Source organism: Fusarium solani (genome assembly GCF_023522795.1).
Source record: "Fusarium solani strain SB1 chromosome Unknown bctg00000005, whole genome shotgun sequence".
Lineage (NCBI taxonomy): Eukaryota > Fungi > Ascomycota > Sordariomycetes > Hypocreales > Nectriaceae > Fusarium > Fusarium solani.
In genome coordinates this window covers 1,110,570-1,133,245 of record NW_027072153.1, presented here as the reverse complement: position 1 = coordinate 1,133,245, position 22,676 = coordinate 1,110,570, and the positions used below count along the sequence as shown (strand labels likewise).

Below are 22,676 nucleotides of genomic sequence, written 5' to 3'. Positions count from 1 at the left end.
TTAGCCATTCGGCACCGAATGTCTTGAAAACCATGTCTCCGGCATGTCAATAATCGTCCGGAGACGTTGTTCTAGGCGGAGCAACGGTCTGCCTGCCCAAGATTGGTCACCACGGAACGGAGCGTTCGCTTCCCGGAAGCCCGCATCCCAAGGTTCAACTTACGCACCAAGCAACACTTTCTTTTTCTGCAAGAATTCACCATTGGCTTGGTTAGGTAGGTAGCTTTCTGGCTCAAAGTGCGGGGAAAGCAAGGCAGGATCTTCTATCCCGTTCCAGCACTAAGATCTCGTTCATCATTTGGAGGCGTTTTGCCAGTCAGAGCTAGCCCATTCGTATCCGGCTTGGATTCGTCGTCCACATACCGCCAAGCCCATGTTCGGACCCCTCAGACCACATTATCAAACATGTTACCTGGACGACAATCTTGGGTTGCCATGGCGCCACGTTTGGATCTGGCCACGAAGTGTGAAGATCAGATACTGAAAACAACGTTTCAACCAGGAGCTCGACTGGTGTGACCGCGGAGATTTGTTATCTAGGCCGAGTTTCTGTCTCTCGCTCCGAAATGCGTCATCCTTGTTTCATTCAACGGCGACCGTCCACCGACTCGTCTTACAAGTGGCGTGTCATAGCGTTGTTCGTTGAGCTCCCACACCCATGATAGCGGTGCTGTGCTGTGCCAGGTTGGTTGCAGACAATGTGGGCATAACTTGGTATATGCCTCCTTACAACGTGCGGGCTTCGCTTTAATGAGGTTCTTGTAACCCTAATTGCTGATAATGGCAACGCACATGCGCTCATCCCTGCATTGCAGTCCAAAGCTCAATGTCCCTGCGCCATTGGGCTTGTTATTGAAAGTTGTTGGGGGATATGCGTTGTCGCTGCGGAAAGCCACCTCTCGAACAAAAGGCGGGGTTATTGGAGTCTTGGTTTTGTAGCTTCTCACCGTAAGCTCTCCAGTCTGGACGATCATCTCACAAACTCCGCATGATATGCCGACGCATCGCATGAGCCGCCTTTTCAGGGCGGCATTGTGGCCAATAGCATCTCGGTCACCTCCTACGAGGGGTGTATCAATGCGTTTTAGTTCCCGCAAGTGAGTCGAGGACAACGTGGGAGCATGGTTCAGTAGGAGTTCATTTTCATCGCAAAGGGGTATCTGCTTGAGCTTCCTCCTGTGCCTGCTTCCTTAACTCGGCAATGCGATCATCGATGAGCGCAATGTCAGCATCGATTCTTAGCATCTTCTCTGACATCATGTCCGTATACTCTTCGTCAGTAAGTTTCTTGAGAGGGCTCCATCGAGAGATCCAGCTAGCGTTCTCGTCCTGAACCTTGGGCTGGCGACTGGACATTCGATTCACTGCCATTTGTCCTCCAGCACCCAGGACTGTCCAAACTAGCATGGCCGGGAGGATATTTGAGGGGCCCCCTGATATCACGGTCAGTTGAGACAAGTTGTGTGAAATGCCGACTCAACTTACGAATCAAACCTCCCATGGCACCAGCTGCCGTGCCGGCAATGGCACTGGCCTTAGTTTTATCCGAATTTCTGAGCTGTTCTTCACCGCCCCATGCTTTGACCATAATACTTCTCGTGACTTGGGACTGTCAGTCGAGTTCATGAAGTGAATCACCTGTGCCACATGAAGATGAACATACACCAAAAGCTGGTCCCTAGTGTGAACCATTGGAAGCCAGAAACTGCACCCCAGACAATGGGGTTTGCTTCTTTAAAGATAGAGCCTCCTACGCCAGCCAAAACACCAGCAGTCCCTGTCATTCGTTAGTTAAAGATAACCTCGTGAGAGAACTCTGGCAGACACACCTGTCAAACCACCAACCTTCAGGGGTGGTAGTACTAGATCGACGATCTCGGGAGCAAACAGGCCTCGAGAAGACTGCCGTTGGCGCAAGGGCGCTGTTTGAGGGTCCCGACTGCTATTGTCTGCCATGATGAGTGTGACGAGGATGAGAAGAAAGCCGGTTAACAGTGAAACGGAAGAAAAGGGAAAATACAACTAAAAGTACAATGGGACCTTGACAAAAAGAAACAATATTACATAGCTCGCCGTATCGCCGACGTTGCCGTTTGATATCACGATAAATGACCTCGTGGTGGATATATCGACTTTTCCCCGGCCGGATATTTCTGACGGAGCCCAGGGAGGCTGGCAAAAGACCAATGGCAGAAGGCAGGAACCGTGGATGAAAAACCCGTGACATGACATCGGCAGGTGCCCGGCCCAATCGATTATTGGTGGGCACTTCGGCGCACTTCGACAGGCGCTCACTCGCTCCTGCCATTGCTGAGGCAGTCCTGCAAGCGAGACAGAGGAAGGGGGCCCAGTGGGTGGGGCTATCGACCAATCGGGTTAGCGCCTCCCACTCTCCCACTGCTGGCCTGGCAAAATTAAGCCAACCCTCACGGGCGCCTCCATCATCATTTTTTCTACGCCGAGCAAATTTCGACTCGTCAACCCCCAGACACGGCAACACTCGTCGGGGCCCAACCACTTCTCGCGACCGTCCCGTCACTATCTTCGAATCTTCAACTTCCGGTCTCCCGGTTCCCGCCTAGACAGCGACGGATCTCGACAGCTTCACTGAGCGAGAGCTGAACCGCCCGCTAAACCCCGGTCGGTTTCGCACTCTGCAATCCTACGCGCATCGGTCTTGGAATCGTTGCGCGTGGCCGCTTAACCGCAATCATGGGTGAGCATTATGCCTCAACACCTCGCAGCCGCTTGCGATGATGGACATGCTGACCATGACCTTCGTGTAGCTCCTAAGAAGAAGGAACAGCAGAAGATGTCCCTTGGGGACTTTCTGGCTGACAGTGAGTTCTGCCCCTCGTCTTCTCCCTTTCGTCACCCCGCTACTGAGCACATGTGCCTATTACCCCTCGCCTCTCTTGTCTAACCTTCTTGTAGGTTTTGGTGGTGGAAGCTCTTGGGCTGATGAGGTTGAGGAAACCTATGGTAAGCATCCCGTCGTCGAGTCCATCTATGTTGTTGGTCGCTAACTCCCTCATAGTCACCGGTACGTGCCATGTTTCATGCCATCGTTGCGACCCACGATGGACTGACCACACCCTTTAGGCACTCAGGCCCTGCCCCCAAGCGACCGCCCTCGTTACAACAACTCTTCCTCCAGTTGGCAAGATCGGGGTATGTATCAGCCTGGTCGCAGCCTGATTTCCCGCGCTTACATGTCCAGGCTTCTCTGTCCGCGAGGCCGCGCCTCAGCAGATCCCCGACAAGCCTCCCTATACCGCTCACCTGGGAAACCTGGCTTATGATGTTACCAACGATGCTGTGAACGATTTCTTCACCGGTTGCGACGTCGTCAGCGTCCGTCTCATCGAGGACCGTGAGCTTCAGCGACCCAAGGGGTTTGGCTATGTTGAGTTTGCCACCGTTGAGGGCCTGAAGCAGGCTCTTGCTCTCGATGGAGAGTCGTTCCAGGGACGTACTGTCCGAATCAAGGTTGCTGATCCTCGTAAGTTGACATGCGCTATATAATTATCGAGCAATTCTAACTTTCATCAGCCCGTGGAGGTGACCCTGGCAGAGGAGATTCTATTCGGGAGCTGGGAGACTGGACTCGCAAGGGTCCTCTGCCCGATGCTCCCACTCGAGGTGGCCCCCGGGAGTTTGGCGAGCGCCGACCTCCCCGTGACCCTGCCTCCTTTGAGAGCCGTCCCGCGCGCGAGCTGACCTGGGAGCGACACGGCCCTTTGGCTCCCCTTCCTGCCCAGGAGGGCTCCGGCTCCCGAGACGGCAGCCGTCCTCGCCCCTCCCCCGAAGGACTTGGCGAGCGAAGTGAGTCTTACCGTGGAAACCGCCGTGACTCGCCCGCCTGGGGCGAAGCCCGTGAGGGTGGCTCGCGTCCTCCTCGCGCTGAGCGTCCTGAGCGTCCTGAGCGTCCTGAGCGTCCTGAGAGAGTCGCCACCGCCGCCGACAAGGACATGCAGTGGCGGGACCGTATGCGCCCTGACGCTAAGCCTACCTCTCCTGATGGCAGCGCTCCTCCCTCGCCTGCTCTGTCAAACGCCGGCCCTGCTCACGGTGGACGCCCTCGCCTGAACCTGCAGAAGCGAACTGTTTCCGAGGCCCCCGATGCCGCCTCGCCCTCGCTGGGCTCCGATGCCAAGGCCAGCCCCTTCGGCGCTGCTCGCCCCATCGACACTGCCGCAAGGGAGAAGGAGATTGAGGAGAAGCGTCAACAAGCTGTCCAGGAGAAGCGTGAAGCCGATGAGAAGGCCAAGGAGGAACGACGCATCGCCAAGGAGGCTGCTGCCAAGGCTGAGGCCGAGGCCGCTGAGGCTGCTGAGGCTGCTGAGGCTGAGGCTGCTGAGGCTGAGGCTGCTGAGGCGGCCAAGGCTGCAGCGGAGCCCAAGGAGGAGCCTGCTGCCGAGGCTGAGGCTACTGAGTCAGCCAACGGCGAGCAGAAGGTCCCTATCCGAACCCGTGAGCCCCGTGAAGGTGCTGCCCCTCACCCCAAGTCGAGAGCCGCTGAGGCCTCAAGCTGGCGCTCTGCTTCTGGTGACCAGCGAGGATTCCGCGGGGGACCCGGTCCCCGGGGCGGACGTGGTGGTGGACGTGGTGCTCGGGACCCACGACCTCCCCGTGCCAACGGAGCTGCTGGTCAGCAGGCTTCTGGCGATGCCGAAGCCGCAACTCCGACTACCGACGAGGACGGATGGACCACAGTGCCCAAGAAGGGTCGCCAGGGACGTGCGGTGGCACCCTAGAATGTGTACATATCGCCCCGTTTCTCTACGGTTTGACGACTAGAAATGCCCGTCGCAAGATATCCCACTCGCACGACTCGACTCGACGAAGCGGCTTACGTCTTGGACTCTGGAATTTCCTCTCTCGAACGACTCCCATCTCATACCCACCTGCAAGCGATGTCGGAAGCTTCGGCGTCGCGTGCTTTTCTCTCGTTGTCCTTGATACCCAGCGTGTCCAGGGCATGGACTCCTCTCCCGCCTTGGTTTCTCTCGGCCACGGTGCCCTAGTTCCTCGTCTGACCGCCACCACGTCGGACTCAACTCATTCAGCCTCCAGACCTTGATCACTCGCTTACAACAAGGTAGGGAGGGGGTTTTTGAGCATTTGACCTTTTGGCGTTTCGAGACAAAAGCAAAAAGAATGGCGGCGAAACGGATGAATGGATGGATGGACGGAAACGTGGCATGCATTTGAATGATCACAGCTCTCTTATCTCTTTGTTTTTTTTTCTTCTCCTTCTCATTCTTGTCGTTCTGTTTCTTGATTTCCCCAAAAACGTCTTTGCTGGTTGTTGATGAAGGGATGAGATGAGATGAGGAAAGGGATGATGATGAAAAAAAGAAGAGGAGAGGGACTGGAATCTTGCTCTGATAATGATGATGAGCAGCTCGCAGTCCTCTTCGCAGACTTACACTAGCAAACACGATGAGACTACCCCATGCTCGGATCTGTGTGCTGATACTGAGTGGAGTGGTTTACGGGATCAATGAAATGTACTCTTTGTCTTTCTTAACGCCCCCTCTCTCTCTCTACTCTAATGCCTTTCTCGGTCAACACGTCTTTTTTGGTCAGGGGTTGTTGGTTGGTGTTGTTTCTTCGTTGTGCTTTAAGGGGGTGATGGTGAAATGGGGGCTGGCCGGTGTTGTCGCCTCAACAAGTGATGATGACCCGATAGACGAACAGTAATGAGCACACGATATCCCTCCTTCTCAGCCCGATGCCCTATTCACTGCCATGCTCAAGATCGTGGCTGCTCACTTGGTGGTGCCCCTCTCCTCCCTCCACAGCCTGAAACCCTCCAAGACATTCCTCCTCACGCCCTCACTCGTAAAGTCCAGTTCCCTCCCGTCAATGAACCTTCTCTCCCTGGCTTCTTGCTCCGTGACCCATGCAAACTCGACGTGCTCGTCGTCGCAAATCTTGACGGCGTCGTAGCTCTCAACGTCGATCCAGACCGCCAATTTCCCCCACACCACCTCTTTAACGCGGAATATCATAAAGTCCCCAATCATCTCCAGTTTAGTCTCGAGCACATCAACGGGCAGCTCCCCAGCCTGATCAGCAGGCACAAGTCTCACGGGAGCTTTCACAAGTTTAGCCCTCAGCCCCGTCTCCTCCCACAGCTCCCTCACGGCGGCAGCCAGGATGTTGACGTCCTCGTCGTCCACGCACCCGCCGGGGATCTCCCACTGCAGGGGCCACGAGTCATGAGGCGCGCGGCGGAGGAGGAGGACCTGACCCTGGGCGTTGGTGACTAGGGCGCCCGTCATGAGGTGGTGGATGGATGGGTTGGCGGCGAGGAATGCGGCGGGGGTGGACGAGGCGAAGGCGTGGAGGGAGGGGGATGCCTTGTAGGTAGTTGGCGGTGCCGTGTTCATTTTGTAAGGTGATGCTTGATAATTGTGTATTTAAAAGTCTCTTGCTGAGTCTGAAGCTGTGATGTTGTTGCTTATTGATGTGGTTTTGAGGCTGAGATTGGTTGGAAGAAATACCCACTAGGTATGATTCATACCTAAAGCCTTGATTGTACCAGGTACAGCATGCAGACCGGTTGCATGCAGGTTTTCCCCAGCCTGGGCAAGCACGCAACCACGATCCGAATACCTTCAACCTCGAATGAAGAGACCGTCCAATAAAACAAGGAAATATGTAGACACTGAGTCTGTGTGTCTCTGCGTGCTTCAAAAATAAGGAATGCGGCAATATAACCAACATCCATCCTCTCCCTTCCCAAACTCACACGTCTTAGCCACAAACTCCAGCATGATCAATCATTGTAAATTGTCAAACCAACGAGATATACTGCCTCGTACATCTCTTTCTTTCCAAGGAACCGCTGAGCCTATCCGTATCCTTCCCTTCTCCAAGTAGGTATCCATTCCCAGGCTGGGTCTATGTGTAAACGCCTGTCCTCTTGTCGTAGATTCTTCCACATTCCCAATAACGCCAAAAAGTCCCCCAAGTGAATCAATCGTCCACGATCAGCCGCTTATTACAAGTCTCAAGTATAAAATCATAGTGCTTCAACCGAAGGGAAAGGGACTACGACATTTTGGCGCCCATCTCCTTGGAGCCCATCTCTTCCATTCCATACTCATCCCACTCCTCGTCACCTCCAAGCTTCCTCCCAACCCAGATACCGACAGCTGTGACCAGGCTGCCCATAAGGAACCATCCTTCAAACCAGCCATCCACGAATGCAGGGCTCAGTGCACCCTTAAGCACGCTTCCAACCGCCGAACCCAACGCAGAAGGTAGCTGGCTGCGTAGCAATAGGGCAGATGAGATGACGTATGTCGCAGCGATCTGGCCCACAACAAGTGCGAGGTTCGCCTGTGCTTGACGGAGCAGGCCAGGCATCCACTTGGCAAAGAGGTGGAAGGTCTGAACCACACTGTTGGCGCTGGCGAGGAGGATCACGCCACTCAGGGCGAAGCTGATGAGACGCGCCCAAGCAAGCTGGTCCAACTTAGGGTCCCAGTGACGGGCGAGAATACTGAGGAAGCGGTTGATGGGGTCGGTGTTGGCGAAGCTCGACGTAGGAGAATATACTCGACGGATCGTAGTCAGTGTAGTTGCACCAATGCGGTACAGACAGTACAGGCTGAACAGTTGTGAAGGGATCAGGAGGGCTCGTCCCACAGGCGTAGAGGCGCGGACAGTCGCCGCATGATGGCTCTTGATCAGGGAGAGACCTGAAGCAAGGTTGGCCTCCATGGTCTCCAAACCAGCAATTTCCAGGCGCAGCGTGCGCATCTCTGCCTCTTCGCTGGTCGGGCCTCGCAGGGAACCCATCACCTTTCCAACAAGGCCGCTACCCTTGCCCACTGGCGCAGCTGGAGCGTTAGCTGCCTTGCGCTGCAGGTACTGTAGTCGGTGTTGCTTCGTGAGGAGCATCTCGTTGGCGGCATCCAGTCCGGCTTGCTTCCTCGCAACGTCAACTTCGGTGACAGGTCGCTTTCGACGAGTTGTAACGTCCACAAAGGTGTGCCATGGTGAAGAAACGGCAGCGAAACCGGACAGAAGAGCCATGAGCGAGATGCCGACAACTCCAATACGCTCCAGACACCCACGGGTCAATATCTCGCTCAAGCTCATGTCTCCATAACTCGAAGTCTTGCGCATAGCGCCCTCGGGAACAGCCTGACCAACAGACCAGAAAGCAAACAGCCATCCCATAAAGAGCGCCAGCTGCAAAAGCCAAGCGAAACGAGGGAACCTGCCCTTGGCAGTCCTCTGGAAACTCCATCCAGCACTCGAGACGATGGACCGAGCCTCCAACCAGGGCACCAGAACGACCAGCATGAACAACAGGCTTGGCACCGTAATCCTCAACGCCAGATTCCTCGAATCCGAGTTGATCAATTCGATAATCTCATCCATTATCAGTGCGCCCAGCGTAGCGGCCAACCCGACCGTGACGCCAAACGTCCAGGCCGCGCTGCGCCGCCTCCAACTCTTTGCCCCATGTTCAGCGTGTACCTGGCGCAGCGCAGCCGGTGCGTGCGAGGGCAGTACGTGATCTTCGCCGTCGCGGGATTCGGAGCTGGCGCTAAGCCGAGGGAAAATGTGTCGGACGACGAGAATCGTGACGGAGACGAATACGAAGAAGAAAGGGAGGGCGGCGATGGAGGAGGCGAGGGTTATCGGTCGGGGAGGCGCTTCGCAGGCGTCCTCGCCGCAGCGAGTAAAAGGCCACATGATGGAGAAGCGACGGTTGTTGTATTCGTGTCGTCGTCTTTGTCGTGCGTGGCCTATCGACCGAGGCCGCGGGACTTGAGAGGTCGGGCGAACCCCTCTCGACGCTCGCTGTCGTAAAAAGACAAGAGTCTGATGGAATGTCGACGTCACTGCACCTCACCTTCAACGTCGATGCAGTGCCGTTCCGAACGGTTACTTGAAGCGCAATGCAGATAGATACAAGTCGGTCCTCGTCCTTGGTGTGTCGAAAATGTCGTTGATAGAGGGGAAATGGAATTGGCTAGACTAAACGGAATGAATGATAGTGAGTTGCTGACGTGTGGGTGTCGTCTCCCTCTCTTCCTCATTCGAACATGGCCCAGACCTCGAGTGGCAGACGCTGCCTCAGGCTGCCCCTGTCCTGGTCCTGTCACGTCCTGCCCAGGCCGGAATGACATGCTCGCACATGGCTCGGGACCGGGACAGGGACAGGCAGGGGGGTCTCTCTCCCTTCACAAGTTGCTGATTTTGTTTCATCTCATTTGCCCCGCTGAATCATGCCTCCTGCGCTGCTGCCCGCTGACGTGCGCCTCAAGACAAGGGGCTTCACCCCCTGGCCTCGTGAGGTTTCAGTAGTTGCAGCTGTTGTCATTGGCCGCCATCGCCGCCAACCACATCTCCTCGAATTCCTCCCTTCAATTCATGGCACCACACGTCTCAACTCTTTATTAAAGTCAATTCCACTTGCAGCCAGTTGGACACACTGCTCACGCCATTCAATGTTTCGAAGAGTATCATTGCAGGAACTCAAAATCGCTACGCAGTTTCATGTCACTGCTTCTACTTGCTATTGACGACGGAACCTATTGATAAATCCGATCCAGTAACCTTGACACGCAAAGTAGCTCAGGAGTCTCGACGTTAAACACGTCTCTTACACACTCGGGGTCCACTAGACATGTCCCGCAGCAGTCCAGTGTGCCTTCCCAGCATCTCCACAGCTTCCATGAAAATGACCCCTCAACCGCTGGAGTTTCATCATTCGCCAGAGCCTCTTCGGGCTGGTCGACCGTTGGCATCGCGTGAATCTCTTTAACCGGTTGGATCTCCTGAACAGGTTGGATTTCTTGCATAGGCTGGATCTCTTGAATTGGCTGAATCTCCTCAGTTGTTGGGACTCCTCTAGTCATGTTGTTAACAGGTAGAGAGCCCTGTTCCGCGTCCATGTTCTGCTCGTTTGACGATTCTTGCCCTTGATCCTCGGTGTTGGATGGTTCATGCCCATGCTCCTCATCGCTTGACGATCCTTTTCCCTGACTCTCGTCTTCTGGCGGCGCTTTATCCTCGTTGTTTGACGAGGAACTGGACGTGTCCGCCCCAGCGTCACCCTTCACGGGTTCTCGCTCTGCGGAAGAACCATCATCTTCGCTGACACGAGCTTGGCTCATGTCCTCGATGTTCCAAGAATCGCGGGCCTCGCCTCCGTCGCCAGCATCCGAATTGTACCCCTCTCCTTGGCCGGCATGGGCCATGCGCTTCAGACCTTGGTCCGCCTCTTCAGATTCCGCAGATGACTCCAGCTTCCCTTCGGCCTTGACTTTGCGTGATTCGGAACCAGCCATATCAGAAGACGCGCCATCAAGAGTACGTATCCCACATAGATGAGGATAGACATGATGTAGTCCGCATTCGCCCTCTCTTTGGGTTTGATTTATCCGGTGAGGACACCGCCCGAGATGCACAGCCTCCAGGTCTGACACTTCAGAGTCCATCACGCCGTCCTCGTTGCCACCGCAGGGAGCAGAAGGGGCAAGCTGTTTTTTCCTAGGCCGAGCGAGAGGAGAGCTGGATCTCCGAGGAGGGGGTTCATTGACAGATCCAGACACATACTTCCTCTTGAGCAAGTCATATCCTAGTTCCCCGAGGTCTCTTGCACACGTGCCCTTCCAATTCTCTTTGTTGCATGTCGATCGGCTCTCTTCCATCTTCTATGATGTGCTCTTCTGGCGCGTAGGGGTATCATCATCATCGTCATCATCGTCCTCCATCTTCATCTTTAGAGCGGCAGCCTCGCCCACCTCCATCTTATGGAGCTGCTCGAGCTTCTGCTTGTCCAAGATCTGTTGTCCTGACATGACCTCGAATTCCCCATCGTCGTCGTCATCATCATCGCTCTCGGCGCCTGCGGTGGCAGGATCCTTGACAACTCGTTGATCTTCTGGGGCTTCATCGAGAGTATTGATGCTCGCCGGGCCGGGAGTTCGGGTATTCAAGAGTTGGCTGGGGTTGATGGGTTTGATCGTTGGGTCGAACGATGCAGGAAGGCCCAGAGCTCGCGCAACCTGATGGGCCTCCTCGTCGGGTGTGTTGGAGACCTCCAGCTCATAGGTACTGCTCGCTTCGCTGTCCGCCTCATGCTTACCAGCGGTTGCGGCCAGCATGCCCACATATGTCTGGCGAGTTGAATCGTTGGCACGTTTCGTCTTCTTCTTGAGGCGTTTATCCGTTGGTCGAACGACGACAACGGGCACGGGCGAGTATTGCAGACAATACTTGGAGAAAGAGTTGTGTGTGTTGATCAGACCCTGAAAGCCACCCAGTGTGCGGCCTCTGGTTCCGACAATGAGCATAGCAGGTTGATACATCTGGATCTAAAACGTGGATGTTAGCTTTCAGTAGGATCATTCTAGGCGGGACTGGCATACCAATGTTTGGAAAGTTGTATGCAGTTTGCCGACGGCGTATTCAAGAATGATGTTGATAGCCCTGTTAGAGCCATTCCGCTTCACAACACCTTTCAGAATCGACTCGGCCTCCTCCTGGTAGGACTTGTCGATACTGCGAGTGTCCTTCTCAATTACTCTCACACACACGACATCGTCCCCGTCGTCGACCAGCTCGTCAAGCAGCCACTGCAACGCATAGTCGGAGTAGGGGTGCTCGTCGACGCCAACCATAAAGGTACGTGACCTTCGTCGCGCTTGATATCCACGATGCCGAACATTGAGTGTCAGCGAAATGGCATTGTTCTTGGTCGGCTCGCCGGTTGGGACGTTGTCGAAGGAGATGTGGTTCCGGAACCTGTCGGGCGGGGTCTCGGTTAGCGTCGCCATTGTGATGGATGATGTGAAGATGCCACAGAACGTGGGAAGGACGATGGTAAATAGATGTGAGAGATATGGGCAAGCAACAACAGAATTGGAGAAGGAATGCAGAGAGTTCAGGTATGACGCCGATGAAAGCCCAAAAAGCCTGCGGGAATTTGCGGGCTTGCTGCGTTCAGGGTGGCTGTGACGAAGGATGGATGGCCTGACAGCCCAGACCAAGTGACTAGCTTCCAAGAAGAGAAGAGTCTTTTGGTCATCCCCACGACAAGGCTTGTCGCAAGCAGCGGGGTAATGAAATAGTGATGCTGTGGGGACAAGGTTGTTGCCAGCGAACTGGACCAGGCCAACAATTGCGAGGTCCCACAGAGGTCGGCATCTCTACCATGTTGGAAGTTGAACCTCGGACAACCAGTAATCGCATCCTTGAAGCCAATCGTCGTCACTGTAGCGATCTCGGCTACAGTCGCATTGGGGATGGTTGCCGAATGCTGATGTGGGGTGTCCAATGCTGAGCCAGCTGTCCCAAGTGTCTCGTTGCATAGCATCATCTCGCCAGCATTACCGGCATGCCCTTCGGTTCCCAGGAATGTCGCTTCACCCGAGATCTTGAACAACTTCGGCTCGCAACGTGGCGGAGTGAGACCACGATCAAGATCAGACATGAAATGCTTTTTCGAACAAGGTCTCGAAAGTGATCGATCGAAGATGGCATTAAAGATCATGTCTGAGAGCAACGAGCTTTGGTGGACACGCCACATGGAGCCGTATTCGGACCATGGTTCGCATGCGAAAACACGGGCTTTGGATAACGTGAGGCTCGATCGAGGAGGTTTTCGAGTTTGACTCGGCGACAGGGAATCGTTTCGACCAGGTAACAAACCCACAGGCAGGACTCTCATATGGCCAAGGAAATTGACGAGACTAGGGAGGCAACAAGGAAATTATACGATGCAACTTACCTAGCTGGAGCAGGAGAACTGACACGGATACGCGCGTTGCCCATCTTTTGAGGCTTTCCTTGTGGCAGTGCAGGATCTTTTGGAGAACGGAACGTGACAGAGCTGATGGATGAGTGCCTGCTAATCAATGATCCGGTTGCTTTTCCTGCATTATCGTTGCTCTCGAGGCTTGCGCTGCGAACTGACGGGGGGTCGGCAGCAAAAGAGACGCTCGACTTGTGACCTGACGACCCGTCGTCGCCGTCGCTGGCCCTCACACTAGTATTGGATCCATCGACAGTGTTGGAGTCGCAAGAGAAATAGTCAGACTTGGGGCCTCTTGTTTCCGAATTGCTCGGAGGTACAGTCGTCTTGGGAGATATGTCGGAATCGGAGCGATTGACGGGCACAGGTTGGACGATGGAGGCCGTCGCCATGTCGTCCACCGTGTCGAATCTTGGGATGAAGCGAGCGTTGTGGAAGGGGAAGAGCCGTACTTGGCTTTGGCTTGGTGTTTCCACCAATGTTTGGTTCAAGCAAGAGTGTTGTAAGGATGCAGCTGTGTGATGCCAAACTAGGCAGATAACGGAAGATGGTCAGGACAAACAGGTTGCAGGCGAAACAATCGACAGAGGCCTCCCTTGATGGATGGAAAAGGAAGGAAAGCTCGCGACTTGAGAGATCGGCTTCGACAAAGACCCAAGGAACCCTGGGAACCTCCTTCCCGAGCTGCCAAGATGGATGCGACTGCTGCCAAGACCGAGAGGCTGATAGGCAAGCTTGGCTTGGCCTGGGGAAGACCGAATCACGAGGCGCACAAGAAGGCGCAGATGATGGAGACGGGTTTCCTAGCGCGATAGGCGAAGGGGGCGAAGCCGAGTTTAGCTATGACGCTGAAAGAAGCTGTTTGCAAGTGATGGATAGTAGGAAGCTTCCTGACGCGGGTTGCGATGTGGGCACAAGCAGAAGAGAGCAAGCAGCGGGCGCAGATTCGATTTGACGAGAAAAGCAGGAGCGAAAAGATGCGAAATTCAGAAAGAGGACAGTGCGTCGCTTTATCAATCGATATAAACCGACAGCGGTGAGTAGACGAAAAGTGCTGGTCAGACGCGAGTAATTCAAGGTCGACGGGCGGGCGGTGGTGAGGTCGATCCTGGAGCTTTCCGAGGGTAGGGAGCTGCAAGTGCAAGCAGGTGATGGTGGCGGCAGGAGAGAGAACAGAAAAACCACAACACAACAGGGTTGGGTTGCTTGCAATGGATATAACGGAAAGTGGTTAAAGATCCTTGTGCGAGTGTGAGATGAGCAAGAGACGGTGTGCGGCGTGTAGGTGTGCTTGTGTAATTGTTTTGGTAGGTCGGTGGTCAAGGTGACGAGAGGTGAAGCCACGGCCAAGGCCTAGGTCAGCCCAGATTTTGTTAGAGGTAAGGTTATAGTCAGGCAAGGAATGGAGAAACCACGTTTTCGGACGTCGCCTTTTACCACAACAGGTCAAGGAGACGGGACGGGATGGAGAGGGAAAAGGGGAGGGAAGGTTTAGATTTCGTTTGCGGAGTTCTTTTTTAGTCTAATCCGTCCATGGTCCTTTTTTTTTGTTCCTTAGGCAGGCAAATTGAATCATGGCATGGGGATCTGCTGTCGCAATAAGAGAGGCGGCGCGTGAGGGAGGGTGAAGGAGGAGGCGGAGATACCTATCCCCCCTTCTACCCACCCCAAAGGCGCTGGCGCCGAACGGATCGGGCCTTGATCCACGTAGCAGCAGGGCGTTTGCAGGGAAAAGGAGGGTGAGGCTAGAGACAGCGAGCAGGTACTGGATTTCATTTTCAAGCGTTGCAGAGTTGTGCGGTTCGTGCACTTTTTGAAACCTAGGTTGAGGCGGTAGCAGCGGCGGAATTTCACCGAGTTGAACACGACCTAGGTACTAAAAGACATGCAGAAGCAGGGTCGAGGTGCGATCAAGGTTGGAGATGCAGATGTGGTGGCTGTGAAAAGTGCAAACACTTGACGTAGTCCCGGCCCGTCAGAGCAAACCGTTTATCATCCATACGACGTGCTTATCCCATCCCTTGTTGCTCAACCCTCAGGGATAGTAGCTCACTGGGTAATGAGTATCCGTAGGTAGGTTGTGTGGCAACGGGGGACAACGGCGATGCGATGCAGGCCAAGACACGGGACGATTTGGCACGCGAGAGGCATGGGCTCGCTGCGGGGAGTCATTGGCTGAATTCTACGAACTACAAGCAGGGTATCTATCAGAATCTCCTTGAGATAACGACAGAAGCGAGAGTAAGAGTCACAGAGGGAACAGAGGGAACAAGAGGCCGCCGGTCCAGCCCTCCCTCGAGTTGAGTAACGAGGAAATGAAGGGCACACCACCAGGCACACGCACGCACAGCACAGCACACTGACGGTAGTTGGCAAAAGAAACATTAGCCCACTCACACTCTCTCCGCTGCAGGCAAATACGACGAACCCTATCAACACCATCATCCCTGGGGATCCATTAGATCACATGGAAACTCTTTGGCTCTAACAGCCGGCAACCAACGAGTAGGGCTGCTTGCCGGAATATCCACTTAATAAGCGGCCCTTAGTGAGGACCGCTATCCCCCTCACTAATGCCACCTTGTTTTTGGGCAGCCACGGTTGGAAATCATATTCTATCCCAACCAACTTTGGGTGCAAATCCGTCACCCGCCGACCCGTCCTCCGCTCTCTCCAATCTTGGCTCCGGCACTCATGGCCCGAGTGTTACTCTAATGTCCGAGAAAGAGAAAGCCAAGCCTGCGCTAGATGGTCTCGGCACTCGTTGGATGACGAACACCTCACCCAACACCTGGGAGTCGGGAAAAAACAAGCTGCGACTCCCGCCGCCCCGGGTGGATCATATCACCAGCTGGTGCTGCACTTGGGCATCGCGGCGCGGACGCCCGTGGCGGGGGGTTACAGTTAGCTTGGCTTAGCAAGATGAGCTAGCGGGGCTGCGGCTAGATCCAGCATGGTGTGTCGACTGAGAACAGAGCCTCCGCAGATGAGATGGGATCGATGCCGGTGTCTTTGGTCTGACAGCTTCCCGGGCGAGCGAGCAACCATCAGGCGAGAGAGAGGGCTCACCCATGCAAGGATGCACAAGCGAGAGACATTCAGCCCATTCAGAGGAAAAGTTGCCACAGACTCTTGCTCACCGCATCACACAGGTCATACCCGGTCCGCCATGATATCCCTTGAAGTAGGACCTATCTGAGCCAGTCCGTCCTCTTGGTGGGCGCACATGAAGACTTCTGGTTGTTTGAGCTGTCAACTCCACGACTCGATTGTGTGTCAACTCTGCACATTCCCGTTCCGAGGCCAACTAAAAAACGGCTCCGGAAGCCTACCCCGGTAATTCCGACACCGCCGGCTTGGCCCAGCCATCGGGTTCAGCTCTAAATCCAGGTTCCCGGCTGTGGAGTGTTATGGGCTGTCGGCACTTGTGTTGCTCTTCACGTGGCCCCCCGATAGGATATCTCGAGCAAAGTGTCGATGCTTTCCTCCCACCAATGACGCCAACCTCACAGCATAAAACTTGAAGTGACTGAGAAAAGAGTACAAGGAACTCGTCCAACCAAATCGCCGGTTTCTCCCTATGTCGTTCAAGGTTCATCATCCCACATTAAGATCCGCAAGCTGCCTTTTTAAACGATAGACCTGAAGCAGGTTCTTGATCCGACTCGCGATCCTAGATTTTATATCTTGTTTCTGAGGTTCAGTATCGCTACCGCTTCCCAGAATGCCCTGCGGCTCGTCGCTCGCTGCTTCAGGACTATCGTTTAAAAAGGCAGCTTGAGGATTCTCCAGCCGGTCCACCTCAAACTCAGCCCGCCGTTGTCTCAACTTTCTCATGCCGGTATAGGATAATGCTTTCAAGGCCACCAGGTCCCTCTGAAGGGGCCCTAGCTCCGTTTGAAAATAGTCAATACCTATCCGCACCGGACGAGGTGCCTGTAGTGCAGGTGCAGGGAAGTACTGATCGTCATCCATTTCTTCTTCTTCTTCTTCTGGGCGATGTTCTCGTGACTCGTCGCTATCGTCTCCCCAGTCCTCATCACCCCAATCATCACCTGGATAATCAGTCACCGGCAGCTCGTGGGCGTCATACAAAGCGTCAGTGCTGCGCCTGTCTGATGTTTGTATCGAAGATGATCGTCTACTATCTTCGCTCACGAGTTCGGTCTTTCCAGGACTGTTGCGCATCGACATCGTGTCCAGTTGGGCTTCCACTGTTGTCGTATCCCACGAGCCTGAAGGAAACCACAAGTTTTGCTGGTCAGAGGCCTCGGTAGTCCACCGACCAGATGATGTATCCTCAACCATCATCTTTAGTACACTTTCTCTTTCATTGGAATATTCTCTCGGCCCCTGTTCTACCTCCTGGATAGGCTCCGCCTTCATCAACTCATGCTGGTCGGCCATCTCCGCAGTAAGCCTCTGGGCTGGAAGGCGAGCCATCAGTCCTTGAATAAAGCTTATTGTAGAATTACTGGCGAATACACGCAACAGAGGCTCCTTGGGGAATGGTCCTCCCTTCCAGTACTGTCGTAGTCGAATGAGGTCACCGCCAAAGGTCCGTTCGCGCGTGAGTAGGTAGAAGATGGTTTCGCCCAAACACCACATGTCGGCTGGGAAGGGTTCAATATGTTCAGGGTCCCGTCCGATACCAGGAATCGACTCGGGGGGCATGAAGCCAGGAGTTCCTTTGACAGTCGAAGTAGTGGCGTCGGTCCCGATCCGCTTGCTGAGCCCAAGATCACAAATCTTGACGTGCCAGTCGCCATGTGGGGGCTTGTTTTTTATCAAGATGTTCTTAGTGAAAGGAATCTCCGTCAGCGCAAAGGCAGAGGAATTGAAGGGGAGGTCTTACCGCGGGCTTTAGATCGCGGTGCGCAAAGTTATTGTGATGCATGAACCGTAGCCCTTGAAGAATCTGCCATCCGATGTCCTGTGTCTGATCTTCGCCGAGCTGACCATGCTCCTCGACATGATCCTTCAAGTCTCCTAGTTCGCAGTATTCCATGGCTAGGAACAGCGCGGAAGGGCCCTGGAACCATCCATACGACTTGACGAAGAACTCGGAGTACTAAAAACGTTAGTTACGCTTGTCACAGTGGCGAAAGCAAAGCGCAGCCAACCTTTGCCTGTGAGAACTTGGCCAAGGCCTCGAGCTCCCTCACACAATCGCGTTGTTTTGACCTGATTTTGGCAACTTCCAGCTGCTTTACCGCTCGGAAGTTGTAGGCCGTTGGGCCCTCGGGCTCTCTCTTTTCCAGCCAGACGATGCCAAATCCTCCGCGGCCGAGAATCTTCTGGCGAGCCCACCTCTCTTGCTGGGGCCTCCGTCTTCCCCGATACTTTAGGTGTGTCGTTTCATTGGGGATATCGGCGTTTGGGTGGAATGTCGCCTCGAGGTGCGAGTCTCGGACTAGTTCTGGGAGATCTTGAAGAGGAAGGCCTTGAAGAGTAGCCATGCTGCATTATTATGCAGCCCATCTGCGTGGCCACTCAGGGCGGCGGCAGCAAGGCATACACTGTGGTAAGGTGATTGCTAGGGTTCGACCAGGCTCAGGATCAGACAAGAAAGAGCTACAGTAAGGCGACCTTGAGAGTTCAGTCGAGCTGAGGAGTGGACAAGGAGGAAAAATGTTGAAGGCGGCATCTCAGAAGTCTCCAGATTGAGGGGAAACATCCATGTCGACGGTCCCGAACGCTCAGCCTGGTGTTCAGCCATGCACTGCCACCAAGGTACACTGGATTGGTGGCTTGTTTTCTTCGCAGTGCAAGACAACAATACACAGCTCCTCGGAGGGGGTTAGCTGGAATCTTGGTCCAATGGGAAGGTCAGGCTCCAGCTGAATCGGTATGTTGGCGCAGCCTGGTTTGGGATGGCCTTGGCAAAAGACATGGGTTGAAAAGGCTCCGAGCCAAGTCAGCACCCTCGATCAAACCGATACTTTGTCTTTTGCGAAAACCACTTCATATGGAGGCAGCTGGGTTAGCATTTGCAGTTGTCGGTGCGGTAGACTTGTGCATCAAGTAACTCTCCAACCCCCTCAACTTACTCTGGGTAGACATTTTTAACAGTGACTTAGGTATGGAAGAGAGTTGCGAAAGACATGCACGGCCTTCAAGGGAGCCGAGCCCGAGCTCGAAGAGAGAGCCCTCAAGATAGAGATTGGCTGGCACAGGTGCTTCACCCAGCTCGACTTTCTCAAGTCCATCAGCCACCTGATGGACGAGACCCACCAAAGCCTACAAGAGAGGACTTTACGAATGTTGTCTATCAAGCTCGACAGCGCAACTCACACTCTGCGGGGAATGGTTCAGCCTCAGACTGTCAACGATGGCAATGGGAAGAGAGTCGTCTTTGTTCCTCGACCGTTCAAGTATGCGATGAAGAAGGAGAAACTCGACGAAGCCATTGATGCTCTCAACTCCTGGCAGCAAATGTCAGATCCGTCGTGGTTTCTGCTTATGAGGATGCATGGCCGTGAGATGGGCAAGGCTCTTACAACAGCGTCAAAGGTCACAGGGACTATTCCTTCGGTCGCTGTCATCCAAAAGGATCTAAGAGAAGCCTCACTGGAGAGCTCCAGTCAGGCATCAACTGGATTATCACTGCCTGCCAAGGAACTCTACAAGATGGATATTTCCGACATTCCCTTCTCAGACTTGAAGATTGCCAAGAGCGAAAGACCTGGGAGGACCACCACTTACGTCCTGGACGAGCTCGGTACTCTCGACTCGGCCTCTTACCAAGATATGGAGAAGAACATTCGAAGCCTGGCTCGCCGGCTCCAGCATAAAGAACCACAGATATTTGGCCTACTTGGCTGCAAAGGCTTCGTTGCCGAAAAGCTAGGTCCTAGCCTCGGGAGGTTCACGATAGTATCCCGTATGCCGCCTGGCCTGACGAGCGCTCAGAGTCTTCGACAGCGCTTACTACAAGGCGGCAAACCCAGCACATTGTCTCGAAGGTTCTCGATCGCTCAAGAGTTGGCCAAGTCCGTTAGTTACATACACGTCTTTGGCTTTGTCCACAAGAACATCCGTCCCGAGACTGTTCTCGACTTCGACACCGGGGGAAAGGATGGTGCGTCGGTTTTCCTCCTCGGTTTTGAGGATTTTCGACAAGAGGATGGAAGAACACGACGTCGCGGCGATGATGCCTTAGAAAGAAACTTATACCGTCATCCTTCACGGCAGGGCATAGTCCTCAAGGAGGGGTTCCTCATGCAGCACGACATATACAGCCTCGGTGTTTGCCTGCTAGAGATTGGCTTGTGGCAAAGCTTTGTCAACTACGAAGCCGAGGGACAAAACCAGACTCTGTCTCCCATGGTCGGTATATCCACTGATACCTCGCATGACGAAGCAGCGGCTTTCCTCTTGACTTCGGTAAAAGACCGTTTTGTCAAGTTGGCTCAAACTGACCTCCGAGAATGCATGGGGACACGATACTCGGAGATTGTCGAAACCTGTCTCACCTGCTTAGATCCAGGCAACAAGTTTGGAGATCAGCAAGAGTTTCAAGACAAAGACGGGATTCGTGTAGGTGTGAGGTATATTGAAAAGGTGAGAGTATCTAAGACGCCTAAGAGCTTCCTACTAACTCGGTCAGATCCTCCACCGACTCAACAGCCTCTGTGTCTAAAGGCTCAGAAGAACATGCCCGAGAACCCTCTAATACCGAGTACGCAAACCCTGGAGCAGGATCATGATGCTGGATTAAACGACTTTTTGATTCCTTTTATTCTTCATTGCCCTTGTCATAGGCTCCCATACCTCTACGAGGATGTACCATATCTCTGCCACACATATAGCCAACTCGAGAAATTCTCAAGCTTTTGCACGAGCATCACCAACTCCGAGACGCCGTTGCCATGCCATGCAGCCTACCTACCAAGTCGGCCTGCATAAACCCCAAGTGTTTGTCCTGGCCATGACCTTTGGGGGCTTTCAGCCTCAGGGTGCTAAGCACCGTCGGGCTTGAATCGAAGGCCCCAGGAAATTGAGAAATGAGGCTTTCCAGATTTCTCTGAAGCACCTCAGTTGTAGGTGCGGGACAGGTTTCGGAGGTACCAGTCCACGAGCTTGCGTCCAACCTTGGCCTCCGAGATGTGAATCAGGTCCTATTAACTTGTTAGTGCTTGTTCAATCAACTTTGGTAATGTTTGGAGTACTCACGCCCTGGAGAGCATAGTCAAGGTCGCTGACGTTGACGAGCTCACCCTCGAGCAGACCCTGGTCCTGCCATCGCAGCTGCTTGGTGCGCTGCTTGGTAACCAGGAGCCATGATCGCAGCTCCTCGGGCTTCACCTCGAGGAAACCAGCGAGCTTGTTGAGGTCCATGGTGGTGTAGAGTCGGAGGTAAGACTTGATGGTGGGGCTCCACATGTTGGTCTTGACCTCGTCCATGAAGACAGCGAGGTGGTGCTCAACCGGGTCGATGTTGGCCTCGGGGTTCTCAAAGTCCGGAGGAACGGGGGAGATGAACTTGGGGCAGGCGGTGCGGAAGAGCTCCTCAAAGATGGGGAGGGACTCGGGGCCACCGCGCTGGAGCTTGAGAAGCTGGTCACCGTACTTCTCACGGAGAGCGCTGTGGATGGTGTCGTCCAGGCGGGTGGGCTGGAAAGCGACGCAGATGGCAATGAGGGCGTACATCTGCTCGTTCTTCTTGGTGATAGAGTCGTACTGGGCGCTCTTCTGGAAGTTCTTGGTTCGCGACACATAGACCAGGATGTGGCTGAACATGCGGATGGCATCGGCGTAGCGGTGCTGCATCATGTAGGAGAAACCCACATAGTAGTAGGTGGTGAAGTGGGCAGCCATGACACGGGCGAACATGGCCTTCTTGTTGAGCTCGATGTCATCAAGGGTCTTGAGGGCCAGGCTAAAGTCTCCCAGAAGAGTGTGGACCCGGAGGAGACCGATGATGGAAAAGTAGCCGAGCATTCGGTACAGGTTCTTGGAACCGTAGTCGCCGGCAACAGACATAGGGTCCTCGTTGCGCTTCATAGCAGCCAGCTGGTCGGTGATCTGGGATCGCTGGATGAGGGAGTAGAGAACGTTGAGGACGCTGTAGCAGCCCCAGGTGTTGGGGTTCTCGCGGAGAGCCTGGCGCTCCTCCTCGTTGGATGTTTGCCGGGCAATTCGCATGCGGTACGACGAGAACGAGTTGAACTGGTAGATGAACTCATCGATGACATCCCAAGCCCAGTAGTACTATGAGCTCTGTTAGTCCCAGCCAATCCGGGATAAATATTTTTGGGGGCCACGAACCGAAGGAGGCTCGAGGTCAACGGGACCATCCGAGTTCAGGATGTAGTGGAACAGACTGCAGTACGCATCGTAGCTTTGGAACTTGGTCTCGAGAGGGGCCTGGAAGTCGAGAGGCTGAGCAGCCTGGACGAGGCGGGCCTGGATATCGTCGGTCTGCTGGGCCAGGTTCAGAGAGGTGGTGCGGCTGAGGTCATCACCATCCTCGTACTGGACGTGCTCCTTGTACTCGGCCACCAGGGCCTCCTCCTCGACATCGCTATCGTCACCGAGGGCGCGGGCCGGAGCCACGCCGTTCTGGTAGGTAGCCATCGTGTGCGATCGGGCGTGGGTTCCGCGTCGTGTCGGGTCGCTCGTCGTGGTGAGGGGTAGAAATTTTACGCCCCTCCAGAGGTCTCGCGAGTTTTCGTGATTTTAGGGCTTTTGCTTGAGTTGCAGGGCGTTGTGGCTTGAGCTGTGCGGTGTGGCGCAGCTGCACGTGACTTGGCACTGTGCTGTACCGGTTAACTGCGTCACAGATGTCTCTATCGGGGAAGCGGGGCAGCAGCTCAGCGACTTGGTGATGTCTCTATTTGCAGATATGAGTCATTCTCAGTCACTTTGCAGATGTTTCCTAGAA

At 54.4% G+C, this 22,676-nt stretch overlaps 9 protein-coding genes across 9 annotated transcripts; 2 read left to right on the top strand and 7 right to left on the bottom strand.

Moving 5' to 3' along the window:
• Positions 1–1,143: 1,143 nt before the first annotated feature.
• On the bottom strand, positions 1,144–1,956 carry MRS44_008782 (uncharacterized protein; the record flags this gene model as incomplete). Its single annotated transcript, XM_046269675.2, has 4 exons — positions 1,144–1,433; positions 1,486–1,602; positions 1,664–1,777; positions 1,830–1,956. 4 exons carry the CDS (start codon positions 1,954–1,956, stop codon positions 1,144–1,146), a joined length of 648 nt encoding a protein of 215 aa, XP_046132236.2.
• A 769-nt stretch (positions 1,957–2,725) lies between these two features.
• On the top strand, positions 2,726–4,757 carry MRS44_008781 (uncharacterized protein; the record flags this gene model as incomplete). The annotated part of the gene is made up of 6 exons (XM_046281215.2): positions 2,726–2,840; positions 2,935–2,982; positions 3,038–3,043; positions 3,103–3,171; positions 3,221–3,502; positions 3,553–4,757. 6 exons carry the CDS (start codon positions 2,726–2,728, stop codon positions 4,755–4,757), a joined length of 1,725 nt encoding a protein of 574 aa, XP_046132235.2.
• A 1,017-nt stretch (positions 4,758–5,774) lies between these two features.
• On the bottom strand, positions 5,775–6,398 carry MRS44_008780 (uncharacterized protein; the record flags this gene model as incomplete). The annotated part of the gene is made up of 1 exon (XM_046269676.2): positions 5,775–6,398. One exon carries the CDS (start codon positions 6,396–6,398, stop codon positions 5,775–5,777), a length of 624 nt encoding a protein of 207 aa, XP_046132234.2.
• Positions 6,399–7,062: 664 nt separating this feature from the next.
• MRS44_008779 (uncharacterized protein) lies at positions 7,063–8,721 on the bottom strand (the record flags this gene model as incomplete). The annotated part of the gene is made up of 1 exon (XM_046269674.2): positions 7,063–8,721. The coding sequence occupies one exon, from the start codon at positions 8,719–8,721 to the stop codon at positions 7,063–7,065; it is 1,659 nt and encodes a 552-aa protein (XP_046132233.1).
• An 842-nt stretch (positions 8,722–9,563) lies between these two features.
• MRS44_008778 (uncharacterized protein) lies at positions 9,564–10,322 on the bottom strand (the record flags this gene model as incomplete). The annotated part of the gene is made up of 1 exon (XM_046281214.2): positions 9,564–10,322. The coding sequence occupies one exon, from the start codon at positions 10,320–10,322 to the stop codon at positions 9,564–9,566; it is 759 nt and encodes a 252-aa protein (XP_046132232.2).
• A 366-nt stretch (positions 10,323–10,688) lies between these two features.
• On the bottom strand, positions 10,689–13,182 carry MRS44_008777 (uncharacterized protein; the record flags this gene model as incomplete). Its single annotated transcript, XM_046283655.2, has 4 exons — positions 10,689–11,351; positions 11,406–12,112; positions 12,172–12,728; positions 12,767–13,182. The coding sequence occupies 4 exons, from the start codon at positions 13,180–13,182 to the stop codon at positions 10,689–10,691; spliced, it is 2,343 nt and encodes a 780-aa protein (XP_046132231.2).
• Positions 13,183–16,387: 3,205 nt separating this feature from the next.
• MRS44_008776 (uncharacterized protein) lies at positions 16,388–18,249 on the bottom strand (the record flags this gene model as incomplete). The annotated part of the gene is made up of 3 exons (XM_065621058.1): positions 16,388–17,566; positions 17,646–17,861; positions 17,914–18,249. 3 exons carry the CDS (start codon positions 18,247–18,249, stop codon positions 16,388–16,390), a joined length of 1,731 nt encoding a protein of 576 aa, XP_065477130.1.
• A 220-nt stretch (positions 18,250–18,469) lies between these two features.
• MRS44_008775 (uncharacterized protein) lies at positions 18,470–20,499 on the top strand (the record flags this gene model as incomplete). The annotated part of the gene is made up of 3 exons (XM_065621057.1): positions 18,470–18,618; positions 18,871–20,340; positions 20,400–20,499. The coding sequence occupies 3 exons, from the start codon at positions 18,470–18,472 to the stop codon at positions 20,497–20,499; spliced, it is 1,719 nt and encodes a 572-aa protein (XP_065477129.1).
• A 327-nt stretch (positions 20,500–20,826) lies between these two features.
• MRS44_008774 (uncharacterized protein) lies at positions 20,827–22,369 on the bottom strand (the record flags this gene model as incomplete). Its single annotated transcript, XM_046270964.2, has 3 exons — positions 20,827–20,910; positions 20,966–22,003; positions 22,061–22,369. 3 exons carry the CDS (start codon positions 22,367–22,369, stop codon positions 20,827–20,829), a joined length of 1,431 nt encoding a protein of 476 aa, XP_046132228.1.
• Positions 22,370–22,676: the final 307 nt, after the last annotated feature.